The sequence below is a fragment of the Saccostrea echinata genome, unplaced genomic scaffold, assembly GCF_033153115.1.
Source record: "Saccostrea echinata isolate AGI-Se365-2 ecotype Australia unplaced genomic scaffold, CSIRO_AGI_Sech_v1 ptg000033l, whole genome shotgun sequence".
Classification (NCBI taxonomy): Eukaryota; Metazoa; Mollusca; class Bivalvia; order Ostreida; family Ostreidae; genus Saccostrea; species Saccostrea echinata.
Window position 1 is genome coordinate 25,841,056 of NW_026889782.1, and position 26,050 is coordinate 25,867,105.

At 31.9% G+C, this 26,050-nt stretch overlaps 1 protein-coding gene across 1 annotated transcript in view; it reads right to left on the bottom strand.

The window, feature by feature from the left end:
* Positions 1-24,987, bottom strand: part of LOC133199057 (transient receptor potential cation channel subfamily M member 2-like) — a 76,493-nt gene extending 51,506 nt beyond the window's left edge. Inside the window, exons 1-9 of the mRNA XM_061334943.1 lie at positions 24,885-24,987; positions 21,277-21,489; positions 15,608-15,694; positions 15,233-15,380; positions 14,926-15,037; positions 13,568-13,692; positions 7,233-7,512; positions 6,558-6,665; positions 5,886-5,951 (exon numbers count right to left, since the gene is read on the bottom strand). Of these exons, the coding sequence (XP_061190927.1) occupies positions 5,886-5,951; positions 6,558-6,665; positions 7,233-7,512; positions 13,568-13,692; positions 14,926-15,037; positions 15,233-15,380; positions 15,608-15,694; positions 21,277-21,489; positions 24,885-24,987 (1,242 nt within the window). The remainder of the gene's footprint in view (positions 1-5,885; positions 5,952-6,557; positions 6,666-7,232; positions 7,513-13,567; positions 13,693-14,925; positions 15,038-15,232; positions 15,381-15,607; positions 15,695-21,276; positions 21,490-24,884) is intronic.
* Between the last annotated feature and the right edge of the window lie 1,063 nt (positions 24,988-26,050).

The following is a 26,050-nucleotide window of genomic DNA, read 5'->3' on the forward strand; positions in this document are numbered from 1 at the left end:
TCCCTTTACATTTACGAACCTAAATATATCAGCTTACCGGAGGTATACAACCATTGGGATATAGCAAAAATTATTAACATAACAGGTACGTTTTCTGTGTTAAAATTGTAATTGTTAGAAAATGCTGGTAATGACACGGCATTTGAAAATGTTGTGTGATCGTTATACTTTAGGCAACTAAGCTTGGCCATATATGTTGGACAGTCATTCATTCTCAAATTAAATATCATCATTGAAAGATAAATATTAAATAATAAGAAATAAATCTTATAACTTCTTCTTTGATCGATCTATCATAGAAAGCTTTGACGTAAAACTTCATCAAGCCAAGCGCGTAGATGTGTACATTTAGCCATTTTGAATTTCAGCAACGTCGTTGTAGTGTATTTCTACTCACTGTCTTTGAAGCTTAAATTAAATATTAAACTGAAAGAAAGTTTCACATTATTTTTTTATCATATTAAATGATTCAATTCTTTTTCTTTGACCGACGTATCAAACAAAAATTTGGACGGAAAATTTTCCGTCAAAATTTTTGTTTGATACGTCGGTCAAAGAAAGAAAACTTACATTCAATTCTTAATTCAAATAAAATAGTGCAAAGAGTATGGAAGAAATGATATCTCATTTTCAAATACCAGATATACAAGCAACTCATCCCTCTTGTATTCTCTTAATTTTACAAACAATTCTGTGTTAAGGTATTACAAACTAACAGATTTATAGAAGTTTCTATCCCTTTCTTAACGTAAAAGGCAAAATTATAATGAATAAAAACTCACTTTATCGAAGACCTAGAGACCGGTTGATGCAACAAATGCACATTCTTTTCTCTGATTTAAGATGAGATCTCCGTAACCACATTTTTTTTTTTAAAAAAAGTGCGATATTTCAACAAGTAAAAGTTTTATCAACCCTCCTTCTTAATACCTCGCTAAAATATTTACAGAAGCGAATGAGAAACTTCGGGAGTACTATGTAAAAGGTAAAGATAACAAACAACGGTCGATCTCCATCTAACACATTACAAATCTTTAAAGGGGGCAAATACGAAACCCCCGGAAATTCCAGAGTTGGGAGCAGGTGCCTAGGAGGAGTTAGAATCCCTGTTGATCGGTCATACTCACCGTGAGGCTTATGAATGGATCAAGGATACTTTGCATGTTCAAATCTAGTACAAAAACAAAGGCCTAACATTTAGTATAAATCAAGTCAGTCCAAATACATTCCAACGATAGTTTATATTTGCTAACAAGGTCATTATAACGACCATAGAATTAACAAAATATTGACTATATTGGTTGATTGATTCCCAATAATATAATTTATAATTACTTTTTGAGTAATTTTGCTGATGACCAATTTTTTAAATTAAAAAAGTTGTTGCCTATAATATATAAAAAAGTTTAGATTTTAATTTATCGTGAAGAGTGAAAAAGTTGTTAGTTTTGACGTTTCAGATTTTAAAAAAAATGGTGATCTTTTAAGTTTCGGAAAGTCCTTTGGGTTTTTGAGGATCCACATCTGATTTACGCCACTTCAAGAATATGCTGTAACACAGACCATCTGACGTTTCCTCTTTACAGCTGTTAATATTTTTGAAAGGAGTAAAAATAAAGGCTTGGTAGATCATTTGCTGGATTCAGCAATGAATCATGGTTTGTAAGAATTTTCATGAAGTTTAGGAATCCAGCACAGGTAGAGTAAATCAAACACACGTTTGTTGAATGTTGTATATAAATGAAATATATGAAGTGATAAAATATATGGAAATAACAAACAATATTCAAGCTCAAAAGTCCATTAAACAATACAAAATAGGAGCAGAGCAAACACAGACCTCCAAAACATCAGAGGTGGGATCAGGTGCCATGGAGGAGTGAGCATCCCCTGCCGACCGGTCACGCCCGCCGTGTGCTCCTTGTCATGATCGGGAAATAACGGAAAAATCCGTCGACAATTCAGTGTGTAAATAATGGCTTAACAATTAGTATGAAAAACGTCAGTCAGCATTTGACTCAGTGATAAATTGTATTTGCTGACGTCATTGTATCGACCATAGAACTTACGTAATGATGACTTTAAACGAGACTACTGATATTCTTGTTTCATCAACTTGTTTGTCAATAATTTACCTCGTTTTAGAAATTGTACATACGTAAAGCATGCTCTTGCGTATCGATTTAACTGAGAAATATAAACCCCGTATGCAGGTGATAAAGATATATTGCTGCATAAGTAATGGAAGTTGACGATTGAAATGGCAAAGTCATCACGTTTATCATAAAGCTTGGTTGTTAGATTACCATTAACGTCCTTCTCTAGTAAAATATTCAAATATGAAGCAGATGTGTCAGAGTCTGTGGTATCTTTCATTTCAAGCTCACCGGCATATATCGTGTCAACATAAGAATGGAAATAACCATTGTTAATTGACAATATGTCGTCGATATATCTAAATGTCGAGCTGAAAGCACAGCAAGTGTTTTCTTCTTTTCAGATATAAGATTTTGAACGAATTCTGCTTCACATGAATACGAAAATAGGTCTGCTAATAGCGGGGCGCAATTGGTACCCATGGGAATTCCAACAGACTGTTGGAAGACCTGGTCTCCAAAAACCACGTAGATATTGTCAATCAGAAACTCAAGCATCTTTTTTCATATCAACTTCAGAGTACATGTGTGTACAATCAGAATGTTTTCAACGAAATAATTTTGCAAATGACCAATGGCAATGTAAGTAAATTTACGAGTTCCGTTTTCATTGAAAAAGCAGCTGTCAATGATATCAAAAAGCCTGGACTTTCATTTATCGTTGGAATTTGTTGTTTATAAAGTTGAAAAGTCGTTAGTTTTTATGTTGTTGAATTTGGTAAGATCTTCTAATATCAAATTTTCAAAAAATTCCTTAGAATATTTACGGATCCACATTTGATTTACACCACTTCTCGAAAATATTGTTGCATAGTACTCCTGAAGTTTCTCCTTCCCTGCTGTTAATATTTAAGTGAGGAGTAAAGAATGAGGCTTGGTAGATCATTTACCCGCTATGTATCGCAGAAATATGGTTTTGAAGAATTTCTTCCTTGGAGAGTGAACGGTGCCTATATGTTGGATTTCCAGACGTAGAATTAAAACCAAGTTCTTTCAAAATACAATAGTAATAACAAAACTTTGCAAACAAGACGCTATTGATTATAATTTATAAAAAAATTATTTCAAACTGACATGTGGTTTTGGAGAAATTCCTCCTACGAAAGGAATCTGTGGGTATAAATTGCTAACCATTGGCGGAATTAAATTCCAGCTTCTTTAAATTATAATTAAAATAACTCTTATTAATAAAAAAATATTCTTCCCATGCTTTATCAGCTGTGACAAGTAAATACTGATACTCTTATCTATCTATTTTTTTTTTCACTTTTGTATAACTGAAGAGAGAATGATAGATGTTTTCAAGTTTTCACTCAATCGCTTTATGCGAATACAAATGAAACTAGATGAAGACACTTGCAGAATACATGTATTACGATTTTTAAATTGTGGTTCTGTGTTCAAAAATGTTTTCTCCTGTAAATAATTTGTGGAAACATTTTGAACAAAATATGTGCAATACTAAACTATCTTTCACGTGATATCAACAAAAATGCGCTATCCCCTAAAATAAGGGATCTAGAGAGGCCTTAGATTTTTGCTCAATATTTCAAAAACTATTGAGAATTTGTATACATCTTTGAAGCAAATTTGTTCAGAATAACAAGTTGCAGCTAGTGAGAAAATCATGTCGTCTAATGACGTCACTTCCGGCGAAACCGGAAATAGTGAGAGAATACATTTTTGCCTTTATCGACAATCTATTGGGTGATTTTTTTGTCACCGGAAACGTCAAAGAAAATTTTTCGTCCATCAGTGTCACTTCTGGTCAAATCTGAAGTAGCCAGAAATGGCTTATTTTTGCAGGTATTGACACAGAATTGAAGGATTTTAAGTCACTGGAGACGTGTGACCTTATTTTTCATCAACTGACGTCAATTCCAGTCACTTCCGGTCATACCGGAATAGCTTATTTTTCAAGTTTCCACTCAAATTCGAAGAATTACATGTAACGTCACTGGAGACGTCTAAACTTATTTTTTTTATATTAACGTCATTTCCGGTCAAACTGGAAGGAAGATCTACTTGTTGCTTTGCAACGAGATTTGCCATAGTTATAAGTATCCTTTTTTCATAGTTCAGGCCATATCTCAGCTGTGGTTGGACGGATTTGAAAGATTTTTTCAAGGTGTGTCCCTCACTTTTTCGAAATTCACTTTGGGGGATATTTTATTCTTAAATGGAATTTTGTCACATATTCTTCTCAAAACGTCTAAAGATATGAAAATGAAACTTATGGACGTGGTAGAGGATCACATGTAGACGTGTTGATCGACCTTCATTTTTCATCGTTCATTTCTATAGGATTAACAGGGTTTATAGTGTCTTCTAAGAATTTTCAATATGTTTCCAATATTTTGATACGTGCATTTATTGCACGTATCATTATGGCCGATCCAATCTTTGTCACACTGTTGGGGGTTCGAATCCCGCTCGAGGCAGTAATTTTTTGTCTCTTTTCTCAGTAGTTAATGACATTTCTCTCTTTGAAATCATGTATGGATAGTTTTGCCGATTTTTCAAAGCTTTTTTTTAAAATCAGATATTCTGAAGAAACCAAAAATAACCATGATCTATTTAGAAAGATTGTGGTACATGAATGCAAACGAAAAAATACATTCTGTAAAGTATTGAATAGGATGATGTTGCATGTCGTTCTGGAGAAAGGTCGATCGGAAGACCACTTGTGGTCATAGCAACCAGAAAGGCATCTAGTTTTTTTTTTATTATTTGTCAATGAATCCTACCCCAAGAAGAGGAGGTATCAATTTTAGTATATATGAATCTTCACTACAAAAGGACACCTGCACTTAACAATAACAATCTAAGACAAAATTGCATTGAGAAAGACTTGCACATTTTTTTCTTTATTTTCACTTAATCATATTACCTACTTAAGGACATACGCAACGTACCTTACCTACTGATAATTTTTCAAGATATTCTTAATATAAGATTATAGTGCCATCAGATGTTCATCGACAAAAAATCAGCATGCATTACCAGGGGTATTGAAAAGATATTAATTGATGAAAATTCTTGTATAATTCAAAGAAAAATACACAAGAATTACTAAACATATATTCTACATGTTTTGTTTATCAAAAATTGTTTTAGAAGAAGTGTACAACAGCATATATAGACATAAAAATGTAGCACACAATTTCTTTTAGTATTGGAACTCTTCAACTCCAGGGAAAAAGACAATAAAGTTCAAAGTACGTTGCGTATGTCCTTAAAGTTACGGTTTAAAAACATCATTATTACTTCAGGGTGTTAGAATACTTAAATAGGCAATCATGACAAAGATGACACACGGAATACAGACAACAAAATGGGCAATGATGAATATTTGATAAGAAGGGAACATTTGAGACTGAGACTCATGTAAGCTTATATTAATATATTCAATAATGTTCATAATGGATAAAGTACGGAAGCTGGTAGGAGTCAGGAAGAAAAAAAAATATTTTATCTGGCGGCCGAAAACAATTATCTGATGGCAGCCACATAAAAAAAACTGGCAACCGTCAGAAAGTTGTCTGGCGGCCGCGCGCCATATAACTTTCTGGCGACCACCAGAAGGTTAACTGGCGGCCGCAAGATAATTCTTTGGCGACCGCCAGTTATTTATGTGGCGGCCGCCAGATTTTTCTACCTGGAACCTACATGCTTCCGCAGTAAAGCAACAAGATAAATTGTAAAAAAAATTAATGCACAAGTTTATACCTTTAGGAGCCATTGAGTATGTAGACAGTCATCCTTTTTAAAATGGCAGTCTTTACAGGAAAGAGTCTTCAAAAAAAAATTTAAAAAGGAAAGAATTATCATGAAAATAACACTTTTAGAAAAATTCAATTTATTTGAAATAGTATTCATGATATAAAACATCTGATAGGCATATAAGATCCGATATTCTCATGAATAACATTATATTTCTGTTTTATGCAATGACAAATGATGCATGTCTGAAAAACCTGATGGACTGATTGATTGTGTGTTGTTTTTCATCTCATTCGAGATTTTTCGATACATATAGAGAACTCACCATACACCGGTGAAGGGCTTCCAATTTAGACCTTTATTTGGCACTCAAGGCCATTGAACAGTGAGGGATCTTTATCATGCCAACGTCTTCTTTGAAGTTGGGTCTCGATTTTAATATATATTCCGAAGGACCCACAACTTTCACTTCAAAGTGCCGAGCGCTTGCTAAAAGAACTTTCACTTCAAAGTGCCGAGCGCTTGGCAAAGGAACAGTTGCTACATATTTTTTTATCTACATGTACTTAGTAGCAGAAAAGATGTTAACTCGCGACCTACCTATCATGTTTGATGAAAGTTTAGATTAAAGCGTGCGATAACGAACTTTTGACTCTAGGTTTTTTCAGTTGCACGTACCTGTTCATAAAGTTCTGATAAATTCCATAATTTAAATTCAACTCCATGATCAAGTAAAACTCGAACATAATCACATCTGTTGGCAATTAATGCTTCAAAAAGCAGCATCTGAAAAGCAAGAAAATAACATAAAATGGAAAATTTTCCCAAAAAAATTTAGAATAGCATGTTTAAGTAAATATCGGTGAAGATAAATTATTTTAACGCGTGATATCACCTAAATATTTGTAAATAAAAGCATTCTATGTTGATGTTATTCACTTACAGGACAAGATCTGCCTAGAATAAAGGATTCATTTATACATTGATTCACAAGATCAGCACACTTGCTCTCAATTTCTTGCTGACTGTCCAAAAATAAAATTGATCAAGGTCATTATATATGATGAACAATTACTGGAATACGGATACACTGTATATGGAAATATTCATTAATTTTTTTTAGTTAGATTATGTCTTGCATAACTACATCTCTTGAGTACGAGAAGGAAGTGTTAATCAATAGTCGCTTTCATATAATTCCAGCCATAATAACATGCAGCGAATCATTCTAGCTCATTCCGCAGATCCGTTGGAGCTTATCCAAAAATTAGAAATGGAGAGGGCTACATATATGTACATGTATTTGCAGCTTTATGCATGCATAAATGTGAAAAATGATTCAAACCAACTCACATGGCCGTATTCTTTAAGTTTTTTTAACTCTTGCAGAAACTGGTATTCAAAATAAAAGTACAATGGTAGGGAGGTTGGAGATGAGTATTTCGTGTCTAAAACATAAGCCCTTGATTCCCTGTGTTGCGAAAATACTTTATTTATTTCCTCCTCCTTTGGCAGTATCGCATTACTTTTACAAATCTGTCCTCCGGATACTGTTGCACCGATTTGTACATAACCGTTACTTTGTAAAAAGGGCAATGTCCTCACCGCCTGCAGCTCTGAATGACTTTTCATACTTGCATCTGTATAAGCATATAAAAAATGTCTACCTTAAATAGATAGATTTTATTATATTCAGTAATACATGTAACATAATGCAATGCATTCAATTTTTTCCACTGTTTTTCTTCGTAAAATGGTGGAAGAAAAAAAATCCAACTTTTGGCTTTAAAGTTGTAAAGGATCTTTTATTATTTAAGTTATTTCCATCCTCACCCTTCGGTGAGTATTATAAGGTTTGATCATGTAACCAACTGCATGTTGTCTCCCAATAAAAGCCTTAAATGACACCTTAACGTAACATTTTAAGTGAAGAGTATTATAGAAATTATGTAAAAACTGGTTCAAATGCATAATTATAATGCTTAATGCTATAAAATAATAATTTTTTGATAAATATGTTTGAATAGTGAATATCAGATATACAATTGTACATAAAAAAGAATAAAGAAAATGCTTGAATAAAGATACATCAGAGAGTTATTGCCCCTAGCAACATTTTTAAATTTTCAAAAGATCGATTAATTCATTGAGGAAAGAAAGAAGGACGCAAGTTGCGGGACATGACAACATATCATAGAGGGATCAACGTATAACTCTAACGGGAGGCAATTTACAGTCAACGCAAATATGTCTTGTGACACTAAAATGTAATATATGTAATTACATGTCCTGGATGCCAGCAATATTACATCGGGAAAACAAGCAACCCGCTTCGCGCCCGTGTGCGTGTCCACCGGAATATCGGCCAATCCCTTTAAGTGAGCATTTGGATCGCTGTGAAAATAAACAGTTTATTATTTTTCCTTTCTACAAACTTTCAAATGAAAGTGACATCCAGATCGAGACGCCAAAAAGAAAAATAATTTATACATATTTTCAAACCTAAACTTAATAATCTATCGTAATCGTAATCACAATTGTACATATTGTTTTCATTCTACAATTTTCCCGCATTGTTTAACTATGACGTCACGATAGACGCTAGAATTTGTGCTCCGCTCATTATGACGTTATGTCGCTTTGTTACTTATTGTAAAGCTTCTGAAGATTGGAAATGAAAGCGCATATATAAAGCTTTACTAAACGAAGAGAAGCGCACTTCAACAGAGTACACCCGAGAGACTGGACGTATTTCATAGCTGTCCGGATTTATTTCTTTACAACTGATTATGAAATTCAAATTTAACATGTAACATTGTAAATAAATAGTGTTTGGTAGTTCAGTAGTAGTGCTAGCCGTTTTTGTTTTTCTATTTCCTTTGTTTTTAGGACTTTTTTTCTTTGTCCTGAGGAAGGGACAGGGCGTCCCGAAAATTTGACAATTTCTATTTTAAATATATATATATATATATATATATATATATATATATATATATATATATATATATATATATATATATATATATGATTGCGCCCATGACAAAAGGGCCTTATGGCAATTTTGCTAAAACAGAGATATAACGTCATAAAGATATGACGTTGCAGACGGTGAGCGTCGACGCAGATTTTTTTTATCCACGTGTTTTACATTTTGACACGTCTAGCTCACTTTTGTCGTTGTTCTCAACATTGAAATAATTATTTATTTTCATTTATATCTTTAATTCACGTCTTGATCTTCTAGTCCACTGATATTAATTAAAATATTTAGAATTTTATTCGAGACCCGTTTCTTTACTACATGTTATTGTAGCTTTATACGTCTCTGATCTGGGCTATGCATTTCCTATGTACATGTATAGAAGCTTCAGACAAGGTGATTTTCTGGATAATTGAATATGGATGAACGAACGTGATTTTGATATATAGACAAATTGAAGTTATTTATTAGACATGGGTATATTATCAAAATATTGCAGAGGAAATCGTTGTTCTGTATAAGATCCGCCCCACCATTCTCAACACATCGATCATGTAAACATTGAAGCATTGGTACATCGTGTATAAATTTTTGTTGTTAAATGCTTTAATTGCCAAAAATTTGAAACTGATCACACTTCTTCCAACAGAAAAGAAAAGTATTCTTGTAAGTTTTCACAAATCTAGCAGAAGTACGAACGAATGACAGACGTGATATTATTTTTAAGAACTATAAATAAAAACAAGAGAGGTAACTCTGACAAGCGAGATACTAGAGAGGTACCAGAGAGGGACTTTTTTTTTTAACACCATTCAAAATCAACATAATCATGCAAATTTGCTCCCGTAGTATAAAAAATATTTCTAAAAATCTTACTTATCATCAGTTAAAAAAACGTTTTAATTGTAAGTGTTATATTTATATTTTCTTAAAAGTATTTTTGAAAGCTCATGGAACTAGCTGCTGTCAAAGTGAAAGAGAAAAAAATATAGAATAAGAAATAGATGCTACATTGAACCAGACTTTCATTTATTTTTTTTAAATCTGTTACATGTGCATCTATTCATTTGAACATGAAATTATTTCTTAAAAAATTGAATTTTAATTGTTTTTTTCTCAGTAATAATGATCATAAATTTAAATAAAATAAAATTATATTTAAAAAAAATTGTTTCGTCTTATTTTTGTTGTTGCCACTTCCGATGTAAGTACACTGTACTTGAAAACAAACAAAAACTACCGAATGAAATAAAATTCTTCTAATTGTTCTAGCTTAAAAAAAGTTTACATGTATGTATACCTGATGTGAGAGAGAGAGAGAGAGAGAGAGAGTGAGAGATGTTACATTAAATTCAGTTTATTAATACAATGTGAAATGTGAAACAGAACAATATCGTATTATGAAAAGAAATCTCTATCTCTTTTTTTTTCTTTTGCTGTCTATTTATTTTCAGTAACTCGAAAATATAACATTTTGGTAATCGTGTTGTGCATAAAAAAGTTCAAAGGTTTTAGCTTTATCTGTAGTTTTTAGTCACTTAAAAGTCAAATATATGTAATCCTTGTCATTCATAGAATCTCAGCATTGTATGTCATTACAGTTCTATTATCAATCTAAAACTCGTTTTCTTATTGAAATAATAATCTCAGTTATCGGTTTAGTATGATATTGCTTAACTTGCCGTTGAATTATGTTAACGGCTGATTTTGTTATTTGGATTTATTGAAATAAATCTTGTTAAGATCAAATTGTATTTAAATATGCATTGTACAAATTAAATTAAATGCTAAAAATATACGGCACAAAAGACTAAGAATATGTTTGCAAGTTTTTATTTTTGTGGCAGTGCAGGAGACCGGGGAAGAGGGCCAGGGTCATTTTATATTACCGGGACCTAACTACTTTACAGTGTATCTGTAAAGCTTTACAAGGATAAGCATATCCAAGTCTCTGGCATGGGGCCAGAATGGAATTTTTATATTGTAAAACTTCATATACAATAACATTTGAAAACAATAACATTAGAATTTCATACGATAAAGAAGCCGCGAGAAATGTGGGGGGGGGGGGGGATTCTACACACACCATCACATAGCAATAATTACATGTACCTAAATGTGTGCCACATTGTAAAAAATTGTCACTTAAAAACTCAGCCAGTCAAGGAATATTATGAACCAGTCGCATTTAACTGACTGGATATATAAAACTTTCAATTAATTTTTACCCCCCCCCCCCCCCCCCGCCGAAAAAATTCTATTAATTAATCTGCATGTCATTGATTCATAACGACAACATATATATCATTATTTATGATTTATTTTTTTGAAAAATCTATATTATATTAATTTTAAAAAATGACATATTGATTTCATTCAAAGTTCGGATAAAATTTGTTGAAATGACAATAAAATATCTGATATCTATTAATACCCAGTGTATACATGTTCTTCTAAAACCATTTAATTTTACAAAATCAAACAAAATCGTTATTCTAGGACGCAATTTTTCTCATGATTAACTAGATTTGATAGCAGTTAAGTTTCCAGTTCCAGGTATGTGGAGCTCATGATCGCTGTTTGTTTTGAAAATGACTCTGCTCATATACATGTACGTAAGGAGAGAGTTCAAGATGCAAAAATAAATTGAGGAATTATTTCAATATTATTTCAAACCTAACCACATGACGTATTTGGAGGTTATGGGGTTGGTGGTGGGAAGGCACCCCCCCCCCCCCCCCTGCACACCTAAAATATAGGAAGATTTTAAAAATACGACAACCCTCGTATGCTATTAAACTCATGTTAACTACAAGTAATGTATGTTTCTGTCATTTAACTTTTAACCCCCCCCCCCCCCACACACACACACTACCAACCACTGGTCATCCTGGATCTGTTGTGTTCCTTTCATTTTAAATGCATGTGAATCATAATTCATTCATTTGTTTATAATTTATCAACCTGCTTACTTAAAATTAATTATTCAAAAATTTTCCTTGCTGTGACTGGAAAAATGTGTATCACTTCAATTAAAAAAAAGAAGTTTTGTTACCACATGCGAGCAGAAGCCCTTCTGATTTTTTGTTTAAAAATTTTTTATCGAATATTGCTTAACATGCAGTGTATCAACTTAATGTCCTTAAATTGTTGTACAGCATATACGGTAACTCACTACATTTCACAAATTTTCTGTCTAATTATATTTAGAAAACAAAACAAAACAAAACAAAACAAACAAACAAAAAAAAAAAAAACAAAAAAAAAAAAACAAACAAAAAAAACCAACAAATTTTCACTACCCAGCAGCATCTATTTTATTGTTGTTACCACGAATTTTTTTGAAATAATTTTTAACTTCACATTTTGAAAGAGATATCGTTTATACTGGATTCAACCCCCCCCCCCCCAAAAAAAAAAAAAAGAAATTGACATCTTGTCCTATCGAGAGCCATGCTTAAAATGAGACGATTTTCTAATGAATTCTACAGGTTTCTCAAACGATTATTATACGAGATAAATACTTTGGTTTTGAGAGAATAAATTGATATTGAACAGAAGCCGCTTGCTTCTCGGGTTTTCCTGACATTCCAGCATAGTGAAATGTAAAACAAACAAACGAACAAACACTCATAATTCTATACACCGCTGCATGATGGATAATAGTTAATACAACTATTTATTATATTATACAATTATTAAAAGAGACAAAGACTCAAAAATGTTTCTGGAAATGCTCAATAACATACATTTATTATCATAGTACAATGCAAAGTGAAAGTCATGTTCACTCTGAAAACTTTTGACGTTGGTGCGAAAGTAACATGACGTCATTGTTTACCTGTTAAAGTATCATTGATATAAATGAAGAAAAACCCACTTAGAGTTGACGTAGGGCCATAAAAATTCAGATTTGGCAACTTCTAACCTTGCTCTATTAATATCCATGAAAAACTTAAAATGTGTAAAAATTGCCATAAGGGCCCTTTTCCCATGGGCGCAATCATATATATATATATATATAAATATCTGTGTGCGCGTGTGTGTGTGTGTGTATAAAACAATATTCTTATTACAATTTAGATACTATAGAAAATCATTCTGTCAAAAATATTTTTTTTCCAGTAGGTATGATTTTAAACTTAAGTAATAACAGTTTTTGCAAAAGCTATGACAGCACAACAGGATTGAAATACCTTAAAGAGATTTAGTATTTTATTCGCAAAACAAGAAAATGGAGTTATCTATTTTAAAAATATGTGTGCATTACAAGTGTTTCCTACCTTGTACTTTGAGCTCAAATCAATAGAGGTCTCCCATAATTCATATACATTAAAGTCGTAATTTAATTTCAAAACTTAATAAGCAAGTCTATCATTTGGAAATCACTATATGCAAGAAACTTTTTGATCTAAAATTCAAAATTTGTCCTTTTTAGTTCACTTGGATTTATAATACAAGATTCCATTGCAAAAGATTCAAAGAAAACTAGTGTTGAAATTTTGAATCTATATTTGCAATTATGTCCTTGACCTCTGATCTTTTTAAAGAAATAATAACAGGACTTTAGCATGCAAACAGTCCGACAGACCCAAATTAATATTTTATTATAGTTGTGAATGATGAAGACAGAAATGCATTTGCTTTAGCTCTTTTTACTTTTACATATACCTCAAAGTTATGAGTCAATGATCGACTTGATAAACACTTTTTATCTGAAAGCAAACCTGTAGTTTTTAGAATTTGTGCAGTAGCCCAGCAGCTAACTATCGCTTCACCTATGATGTTTGACAGTTTCAAAGGATCATCACTGTTAACGTCAAATACACCAACCTGTGTGAAAAGAAATCGTCCATAAAAATGCCCTGAAAAAATAAATACAGTAAACCAGGAGGAGATATTCCTCTTAATAATCCGATCCAACATCTGGTGTTTCTAAGAATTTATACTACTATTCCAGTATCGTCTCTTCAAGAGACCGCTTACTGTCTTATCTTTTATCACACCTCCTGTGTTTTATTTGGATTCTTCACATTTCGTTTGAATTACATATTTGTATTATTTAATCATTTAACATTATCATGAACTGTAAAATATTTTTATTATTTTTATCTAAGAAAATTAATATTGAGGTGAAACAATTACATGTATGTGTATTTAAGGAGTTCAAAAGTATTCATTTCACAAAACAAAAAAAAAATAGTCGAATGTTTCCTTCATTTGAAAAGTAACAGTCTCGCAGAAGTGAGAGATATTTCCATAAATTTATTATTTTTCGCGGGATTTAAAATTTTATGAGCCCTGTGGGCCTTTCAACAACCCTTCTTACGATAAATTTATTCCTTTTCACACAAATTGGTGGGAGATTCTTACGTCTAAAATTTGTCATAACGAGAGCTCTAACCCTCTCTTGAGTATTTTAGAATCGATGTGATTGTATAAATATAACCGCAAAAATCAAATTACACCTTAAATTGAACTTTTTAAAGCAACTTACAATAATACTTTATATTTTTTTCACAATTTTTTTCATTATTGTCCAAAACTTACGTGTAATACACTACAAAATATTTACGATGTAAGGTTAACTAAAGATTTTCGTATGACCTATACTAGTTTTAACACTGGTCAGAATTATTTACATATTTATATATTTCACTACATTTTATTTTATCTGAAGTGTTTATTATTATTATTTTGTTAATAAACTAATATTCTTTCTTGCTGTAATTATAGCGTTTATCGCAACAATTGAATTGCGAACCCGATAAAATTCCAGTTTTGAATTAATAGATAATCTAGAAAAATTCATATGTAACGCCTTAAATATTTAGGGTAATGAATAATTATTGCCAAGTAACATAATTCTGGCTTCTGTTAAAATTAATATCCTTAATATATTTCACGGAGAACAATAGGGTCTTCTCTCAAGAAACACTGTATAAAATTTGCCTAACACATTGAACGTATTTGTATAATATCGAGATGTCGCCTCGTAAAAATTGTTTCAAAAATTGTCAAGGAGATAAAAATTAATTATGTTAAAAATATTAGATAACTACAAACCAGATCAGATGCCGCGGCGATAGCTTCTAATTGCTCTGTGAGGAATTTTAAAGTTTTTTCATCGAAACGAATTCCGAAGAGAACACTTGCTTTCTTTCTGAGAAGTTCTGTGCTGAAAGATATATTATTAAATACAACAGATCTGGTTCTCTATATCTGACCATGAAGTTAAAAGTGGAAAAAAGCCTGACAAAGACAGAAATAAATGAAAGAATATCTAATTAAAAAAATTTCTTTCTTTGAAAAACTTCAAAAAATTGCTTGACTTATTTTTAGAAATATTAAAAAACCGGGAAAAAATACAAACTTTTCCATATAATCCAATATAAGATCGGCAGCTTTTCCCGATCCTTTGATAATGATCACCGGGATATTCTTTTTCAGAGCTTTGGCTATGTGTTCTATCGTATGTATATCGCCTTCACATGCCAAGATGACGATTGGAATAGGCAACTCTGATAAAAACAAGAAGATAGAAATCTAGTGAAGTGTTTTGTGTATATCGTTTACAAATAAGACGACAGACCTATTAGGTATATTTAAATATCTACATTTGTACTAGTATATAATTATCATAAATAAAGCTTTTAAAAATCTCGCGGAACATAATAACTCGTGGTAAAAGGATAATTCAGAATTATGAAACCTGAATCGATATATCATAAAAAGCAAATACATTTACTTAAGTCTATTGTTTGACTAAGAAAAGGAACTTCTTGTTGAGACACATATACTTCAAAGTCGAGTAAGAAAGCAGTCTTGTCTGTATCTTTTGTGGTCCGAGCCTGAATTTGCAAAAAAAAAGAAGAAGAATAATATTTGTGTGAATTTAGGTAAAGTAGTAAGTAGAAGAGAAAAAAAAACAACAAGAGGCTTCAACATTTAAGAATATCTCAGTATTTGTTTCTATCTGTGCATTATATCAAGAGAGTATAAACCTCTTCGCAAATTTATTTTAACTTAAAATGTTTTTGGTTATCATGTCAAATAAAGAAATAAAAGTTTTTGTTCTATATGAAATCTATATGCCATTGTCCCCTATATATAGCTTTGACCCAAACATGATCAAATTGGCCATTGCCTTAATCTTTAACAGAGAGGGCGCTTTCATTAACATATTGCCATTGTGGTGTGTTTCTGATTTTTGGCATTTAGTAGAAAAATTAAATGCAACTAAAAACGATACAATATTTTTTTTTGGTCATAGTAGCGAAATACATTAATTAGTTGAAAATACATGTACTTTCTAATCGAATATACGAAACTGAAAATGTCAACATCAGTAACATATTAGGATGTTTAACTACGGAAAGAAATATTTTCTCCAGAAAACCAACCCAGTGATAGGTTATATAACATATAAAACGATCAAAGAACTCGCAAGATAAACCTCCATTAATAATACATGTATGTAAATGACAAAAAAAGCTATAAACAATACAAATATATGAAGAGGGCATACAAAACGGACCCCTAATAAACCAGAGGTGAACTCAGGTGTCTAGGACGATTAAGCATTCCCTGTTAACCGGTCACAACCGCCTTGAACCCTATGTATTGATCAGGTAGACGGAACATTCCGTAGTCAAATCAAGTGTAAAAACCAAGGTCTAACACTTGGTTTCTGTGATATATTTCTGCATTTGAAAAAATCACTCTGTTACCGACGACAACATATACTTAGGATCTTCAACAAGCCATGAATAAAGCCTTAATTCATTCTAAAAAATGGGGTGATAAAAAAGTATGAAACTCTGTACATAGGATACCCAATTTTCGCAGATAAAATACTTTAAATCAAACGATCTAAAAGTCAGTCAACCCACATTACTAACAAAGTTCATTCCGAAATCCCATACACTTCCCTAGATATACTGAAAACAATTCCAAAATTGACATACTTTTTTTTCACTCGACATAATCTCGGGTCCCTGGTCATTCACATGTATACAGGCGGAGTTTGAACTGCAGCAAAAAGCTGCACAGTATTTGCACAATCTTTATACATTTTTGGTTGATATTAAACTCCAGTTCGTAAGGAATTCTGTTATAATTCCCTTCGCGTTTATAAATTAGAAAACTCGTTTTCACAATTATGATTAAACGAAACTTCCTCGGAACGCATAATATATATATATTTTTAAAAAAAAAAATTAGAAAGTTGTCGGTATCTTTTTTAGACAATATGAAAATCAGGTAAAGTTTTGATAAAAATGAATGCTTATAAGCAAAAATACGAAGAGTATAGAACATATTTCGGTAAAAATTGTCTCGCCGTTCCCGCTTGACAATTGGTCCAAATGTTCAGAGACTGAAGCTTCAATGTCGATTTAAAAAAAAAGTCAATTTTGGAATTATTCTTAAGAAGTATATGGAAATTCAGAATGAATTTTAGTAGTAATGTAGACTGTATGTGAATAGGTATGAATTGAAAGTAAAGTTGTATGAATTGAAAGTAAAGTTAGATCATTTGATTTACACTATATTATTGCCGAAAGTGCGTACCCTTGTATTGAGATCTATTCCTTTATTTTTTTAAAACCCTGAATTAAAGCGATCTTAATTCCATTGAAATACACTACGAAATTATTATCGTTCCTTATCATCAATATAATTATTCTGCACTATTATAAAAAGTAGGATAAAATCAAATACATGTATTGAACATGGAGCGTTTATAAAAAAAAAAATTACAATATCACAGATATTCCTAAAGAATGCCTATAGAGGGACGGAAGGACTTACCTATTTTTCCATCATGTGTCAGCGTGACTTGAAAATATAAAACTAATCACTAAAAGGATGCAATTATACACAACACATATCTTATTTAAAAAAAAAACATCAAATCAAATAAAACATATATAAATTTCCGGATCATGACAAGGAGCACAAGGCGGGTGTAACCGGTTGTAATGTGATGCTCACTCCTCCATAGAACCTTATCTCACATCTGATGTTTTAAAGGTCCGTGTTTGCCGTGCTCCTGATTTGTTTTGTGTGAATTGACTTTTGAGCTTGAATACTGTTGTATATATATATATATATATATATATATATATATATATATATATATATATATATATATATATATATATATATATATATATATATATATATATATATATATACAATTGTGATTTATACTGAAATTTAAAAAAAAAAATGATTTACCTCGTCTCTGTCTTCCATATCTATTACATTTAAATCTCCTTTTTCTTCCATCTTAAAATTTAAAAAAAAGGTTTATCAATATACTTTGAAATCAAGAAAGGTGTAACATTTTGTAAATACCCGGTAAATTATAGCCTTTGACACGCTGCATGGTGAAATTTGACAAAGAACATAATTATAAAGATCCCAATTACAAGCTGGGGAACGGGGAAAAACGTGTTAAATCCATGCATTTTTAGTTCATCTTAGATGAAAGTTCGAGTGTAATTAAAAAAAAAAATATCTTGCCTGTGGTCCATCTATGTTACAGTAGACTTTTATAAAAGAATAAAATTTCAACAAATTTCGCCAATAAGCATTCTCCAGGAAATTAAATGGGACACGAGTTTATTCGAGGCAAAATCTAAATTCCCTTTTAGGAGAGGTAATTATGATTTCATAAAAATTGATGATGTCTTTTAATATTATTATTTAAAGACCGAAAGCGAAATATAAAACAAAGCCTTTGTCCTTAGTGTAATTTCACATTTGTTCACCTTACGAACTGAGACAAAATAGAGTTGAACTTCGTTAATCGGGACACCAAGAATCCGGACTCTTCACCTTTTGGATGAAGATTGTGGGGAGGAATTTATTTCCAGATATCAGGCCTTTTTCATTAATTCGAAGAAGCGTACGGATTACGAAAGCTCCCGGTACATTAGATCTACTTAAATACAACAAGACCAGGACTGCTCCCCCTTAAGAAAGTTTTTTTGTGGGCTTCAAAATTCTCTGTTTTCTATAAATTAGGGAATATGTGGGTTTATTCTTTAAAAAAAAAAAATCAAAATACATGGTGAGAGTCTAAGCGATTTCTTCTAATTTTTCCACAATATTATGTGGATCTTTTCTACATATTGAAATTATGTTACATAGTAAAATATTGACAGATCAGACATTCAATGCATTTCTAGTTATTACTGAAGCATGAAAAAATAGTTGCTTCTTTCGGCATGAGTGGATCTACAATATGCTGTCAAATCGTCTCATGATATATACATGTGAAAGGGAGTCTTTTATCGGAAAAGAATTAAAATAACCCAAATGTGTTTTTTTTTTTTTTGGCTCACTGGTCTCTTTTTTAGAATAAAGAATGACAATGACGGTTTTATCAGATATTTCTGAATAAAGGTTTACGTATACTTATGTTCAATTGTGAAAGAATTAGTCTGAAGAATGGTATTTCTAAACACTCCGTGTTTAAACCGCTTTTATCGTCGTATCACAAGAAACTAATCCTGAATTATACTAAAATATGTTTTATTTTAAAGTTCATTACCATATACCAATATACCATTAAATATAGTCCCTAAAAATATTGTGTACTTTACCACATTATATCGAAAAAAAGAATTATTAAACCATACTGAGTATTCTTAAAGCACTATTTGTTAAGGATTATGAACATCGAACAATTTTTTCTTCAAAATATATATATCTTCCTTATAGCCTGTTATTAAAAATACAAGAGGCCCATGGGCCTTATAGGTCACCTGAGTATCATGCAACAATTTTGCCACAATTAAATTGGATTCACGTTTTAAACCAGAGGTCATGAAATTTACATTTCGAAAGAGGCACACTTGCTCATCATAACTTTACATTCAGTAAGCTTACTTAATACCAAGAAAGAGAGCAGAGGATTATCAAAGAATTAATGCATTTTCACTACGTTATCATTAGAGCCCTGCCCTAACACCAAATCTATGACAAAGGGGCCATAAAATTAACAATTTTGGAAGAGGCACCTCTACTTATCATAACTAAAAATTCAGTTTGTTTGCTAAATAGTCATGATCAAAGAAGACGATTTTCAAAGAAATAATGCATTTTCACCATATATTCCACAGAGCCCCGCCCTAACACCAGAACCCTTGACCCAAGGGCCATAAATTTTACAATTTTGGAAGAAGCACCCTTACATATCATAATTAATGCATTTTCATTATATATTCAACAAAGCTCTGCCTTAACACCAGAACCCCTTACCCTGGGGCCATGAAATTCACAATTTTGGAAGAGGCAGCTTTCATCATCATCATAACTATACATTTATTTTGTTTCATAATATCCAGGAGCAGAAAAGAAGCTTTTTAAAGAAATAATGTATTATCACTATATATTCAACAGAGCCCTGTCCAAGCACCAAAACCCCCGACCCTGGAGCTATGAATTTCACAATTTAGGTAGAGGGCTCAATACTTGATGTCCAGGAGTAAAGAAGAAGATTTTTAAACATTGCATTACTTTTGATTGTTTTGGCCCCTACCCTCACGCCCCAGGGGGTAGGGGTGATGAAATTCACAATTTTGACTGACTTCCCTTTATACATAGTTGCTATATGCAAAATTTGGTTGAAACTGGTTTAGTGGTTCCAGAGAAGAAGCTGAAAACGTTCAAATGTTAACGCACGACGAACGACAAACGACGCACGCAGACGGACGAAAACAGATAGCAATAGTAATCTCAGGTGACCTAATAAATGCCTGAGTTTCAGTAATGAGAGCATTGGCTATTTCTTTGAGGTCATTATTCAAAGCCTAAGCGTTAATTTTATATGTTATATTTTGAACAACTGTTGAGATGCAAGAAGAGATTGAATCTTTTTTCCTAAAATAAAGGGCAGGGGGGGGGGGGGGGGGTTAAATGAGCTATAGAAAAATATGTAAGTACATGTATACTTTTCATTAAACAAAATATTTATCTGACATTTTTACAAGAAGTTCACGTCGCCTGCGTGGCGCATTGGAAGAGCGTCTGCTCTAGAGCTGTGATGTATTGAGTTGATCCTTACGTCGTAGGTTCGAATCCCACTATGGGACGTGGAGACCGGTCCTTCGGATGAGACCGTATAAACCGAGGTCCCGTGTCGCAGTAGGTGTAGGCACGAAAAAGATCCCTCACTGCTCAATGGCCCTAAGTGCCGAGTATACGTAAAAAAAATTGCAGCTCTCAACAGGAAAGTTGGTAGCGTCTCCATATGAGTGAAATATTTTCGAGAGGGATGTTAAACAACAAACAAGAAGTTCACATCAAAAACATTCTAAAGCTTTCACAATCAAAATACACACTGACATACATAAATTCTGCAGTAATGCATAGATCATTTCATAAAACTGATTTATCGGTATCAACTTATATCAAGGTACATCATAACATCATAAACCTTGTTCGTCTCAGGGGATGCAGTTTCTCCAGGTAGGCTTATCAGTTTCACCCGTCTCTCTGAATCGTTCATGGGAACGCTGTGGTTCTTGTCGCGAAATTCCATGTCCCCGTACTTTCGGTACGCACTCCACACAATGGAAGACACACCATAGTCATTTCCTCGATAGAGGATCCATGTATCTAAGCAAATTACTATAAAGTTATTTTTCTTTTCTAAAATGAAAGGAAAGTAGTATTTCCAGAAATAATTTCGCCTAGCATAATCTCACACGTCAATAAATAACATTCTAAAGCGATGAAGATTCTAAAAAGGACCAAAAAGAAAAGTTACACATTTCTCTCTGAAAGCAAATTAAAAACCTGTGTTATTTATATGCAATTGAAGAAAAAGCGCTTAGGACAGATAATTTTTCCTGAACATATATTGAAAACAAGAATAACTATTTATTTATTTAAATAACACCTGTATTAAGAAATAATATTTAACATTGTGGACAGTAGTCCACATTATATTACACATTATAATATTCATTTTTTAAATAACACCTTTATTAAGAAATAATATTTAACGTTTTGGACTGCTGTCAATTAGTAAGAATGACGCGAATTTTTATTTAAGGATTGATTTTAATTCTTGGCCAAATTATTCGAGTATAACCTAGGTTTGGTCAGTTTACGCTTTATAATCTGCGAAGCGGATTATAAAACAGCGTAAACTGACCCATACCAGGTTATACTCGAATAATTTGGCCAAGAATTAAAGTCATTCCTTATAATTTGATTTTAAAATCATGAAACAACTGTGAGTGTAGAATTTCATAGCTTTTTATTAGCTCAAATATGCCTCTCAATAATACAACTGTAGTAATGGAAGTGATGGGAAGTGAGGGATCTAGAAACTGATACATATGCCTAGCAACTACGTTTGTTTACATGTGGTAAGATCGAGTTAGTGTTTGTATTTAAAGATTTATTAATTTTATTACATGAGGAATTTTCCATGACTCCGAAGGACTGGAAATGCGAGGATTGCATGTATACAGATAATCCAGCTGGTTGTCGGGGGTGGGGGGGGGGGGGCATACCAAACCAGAATATACATAATAGTTTGTGTTCCTTTCTGGATATTGACCAATCAGAGGCCAGAATACAAATATGAAATTATATTACATGATTAATAGTCAAAGAGGATTTTGTTTTTTACTTGACATAAAGGTAAGAAATGTGAAACACTTTTTTAGTGAAAAACCTATCTGTTATTTCTTTACAGCCGTTGCCATTTTTAATGTCTTTTGTTTTGTGAAAGTCACCTTTGTAGCCTCTTACATAAGATTTTATCGTATCTTATATCATAAGATGAAAATCATATACGGTACCAATTATGATGCACCGAGTGCGCATTTCAACATTTTATCGAGGAACAATCTACGTTTTCACGTAGCGTTGTTTCAGACGCGTCACAATACCCTTGATTGCCGTTACAATTGAATACAATAACGTCAGAGACAAAATGACTTTAAACTGTGCTAAAATATATCTCTATTCTGGTATGTCTTGACTGTGCGTGTTTAGAGCTCATTCATTCTGATATTTTTATTAATATTCTTGTGTTTTAATGAAATGTTTTGATTAAAAACAATCTTGTAACATAATTTATTATGAGATGTCAGTGTCATTTCAGAAGCAGATATTTATATAATTTTTATCTTATTTTATTATAATATCTGAGTTTTAAACAATGCAAACTAAAGTAGACACATGTAGTCTTTCTCCTTGAAAATCTTTATTTACCAATTTTGTCTAGTATTTGATGAATCTAAGAGGTGTTCCTAATTCGTTTAAACATTTAGAGCGAAACTTTACCAGTAACTGATATTTTGTAATGAATGAAGCTAAGGCCTACACTAATAATAATAAAATTGTGTTTTACATTGAAAAACTAAATATTTTTTTTCGGTATTTCTCTACTGGAAAGTATGGATGCATGATTTATCCATTTATTTTTTACTACCGAGACTATATGTCAAGATAAAGACAAACCCTCAGGCAATAAGCATCTTTGTGTGAAGTGGAAACTCCCAACATTCCATCATTATACTCCATCAGAAAGATGTAGACCAGACATGAATTATGAACTTCTTTCTGTCAGTAACCTTGAAATTGCACAAATGACCTAGGGTCAAGATCATGATACACCCTCAGGTCATGAACAATCTTTGTGTAAAATTGGAACTTACCAAATTTTTCCATAAGAAAGATATGGACCGTAAACGAATTAGGAACTTTTTTTTGTCAGTGACCTAGAACTTGCCCAATGACCCTCTGTCAAGGTCATGTCACACATTTAGGTCATGAACAATCTTTGGGTGAAGTACTAGATTCTAATGTTTTTCCGTAAGAAAGGTATGGAAGAGACACGTTTGCACAGACAGATTTGATTCCTGTTTCCCCTCCCAAATTTAGTTTGCGGGGATGGAGGTAATAACATCAGTCAATATACCCCCCGCTTGAAAAGTGGGAGGGTATACATATAAATTTTAGAGTATTGGTGTGTACATGTACAATCAGAATGTTTTTAACGAAATAATTTAGCAAATGACCATAACAAGGTAAGTAAATTTACAAGCTCCATTTTATTAAAAAAGCTGTCAATGATTTCCAGATGCCTGGACTTTAATTTATAGTGGAAGTGGTTGTATAAAAGTAGGGAGGTTGTACGTTTTAATGTTATTATTTTGGTTAAATTTTGTGATGTCATTTTTCAAGTGCCCTGGAGTTTTTAAATGCCCACATCTGATTTAAACCACTTCTCGAATAAAATGTTGTACAGTACTTTTGAAGTTTCTCTGCTGTGAATATTTTAGTGAGGAGTAAAGAAAGACCTTGGTAGAACAATAACTGAAACCCGCTATGTATCTTTGTTTGTAAGTATTTTTAAGGAGTTTTATAATCCGGAATATAGTAGGCGTGACAATTGAAATTCATTTTGTTTTTTTGGGAACATATGATTTTGAAGAATTTCCTGCGTAGATAGAGAGCTATGGGTATACTGTATAAGTTGGATTACCACTTGCAGAATTAAATCCTAGTTCCTCTAAAATACACATCAAATAATGAGCCTTAAAACAAAGACAATATTGATACCTACTTTGTCAGCAGAACCAATACAAACAGTATATACAAAGTGAATTTGTTTATGACCAATCACAAGATAGGAAAATTTCTGATTTTTATTTTTTGATGAAGAGGTAGTTGTTTATAATTTTAAACAAAATTATATATATAAAAAAAAAAAAAAAAAAAAAAATTTACACCTCTTTTTTTCCACCTCTGGAATTTCCGGGGATCCGTGTTTATGTCATGTTCACAGATTTGTATTTTTTTAAATCTTCATTTTAAATATTTTGGATTTTATTTTAAGCCAAGGCATCCTGTATTGTATTACCTGTATGAATCAGACAACTTTTAAATCAGTACTAAAATGTACGATAATTCATTTCAGTCAAACTAGCCTACCTTGTTTCGGTTAATCTTACATTGCTGTGGTAATTAGATATATGTCTTAAATAACTTACCACCTGCACATTTAGCCGCCTCAATCAATGCGGTCTGGAAAACTGATTTTGCCCACGGTCTGGGAACAAAACTGTCGGAATCCCCGATGACAGAAAATACCATTGTTGGGGTAGAAAATTCTTTCTCGTTTTCTCTCCAATATTTCTCAACGACACAATTTCCCTTTTAACAAAATTAAACCGTGATGAAAAGTATGTTAGTAAAAATGCCCAGTTAAAAACTAGGTAAGAAATCAAAAGATTATATTGTTAATTATTCAGGGCATTAATAAGTATTTGATGCTAAGAATAAAAAAAAAATATCATTACGCTACATTTAATATAAGGTTATAGTAAAGAATTTTAAAGACTACATTCAAGAGAAAGATTTTTTTGTTAAAAAACCACATTATAAAATTACAGGAATGTACAGAGAGTGTTAACAATTATAACTATTAAATCACATTTCATCAGTAAAGCTTTCAAATCTAAGGGTGGACAAATATTAATTTATCAACACGATAGCGAATAACTAATAAGTAAATAAGAATTGTTTAAGACATAATTAAAATTTATTTATCCATTCTATATATTTTTGAAAAAAAAAATTGTTTTAAAAAAAAAAGATTTCTTTCGTCTTTAACTATATAAACTTTTTGAATACAACCGCATATTTTATTTCTAAAAATCTTTAAACACGTATCCTCTTTATCGTGAAATCATACATATCTAAATTTTCAAAAGAGTAAATGACAACAGTAAATCAGTACTTTAGGTTTTGTTGTGCATAAAGATTTTTAAGGCTACTTTCAGTAATATTTAGTTTCTTTATTGAATACTTCGATTTCTGCGAATTTTCAACTAAAAATGTGAATTACATTCTGATAATAGCATGTATTTTCTCATATACAGAATAAATGCCTTTATTTTACGAGAGAAGTATTTTGTTAGAGTCTGGTTATCCCCGACTGAAGAAGTATATAAAGGCTCGGGTTTGTCATTCATCTTCCTTTCTGCTGGGACGTAAACAAACATACAATCAATCAATCCTTTCTGCTGAACTTTTTAAAGGTAAAGATCTGTTTAAAGTGTTGTTAAAATATTTAAGTAATTTTGCCTTGTAAATCTCAAATATATTATTTTTCTTTATTATTTTTTTTTTATTTCCAACATATGTCAAGCAATAT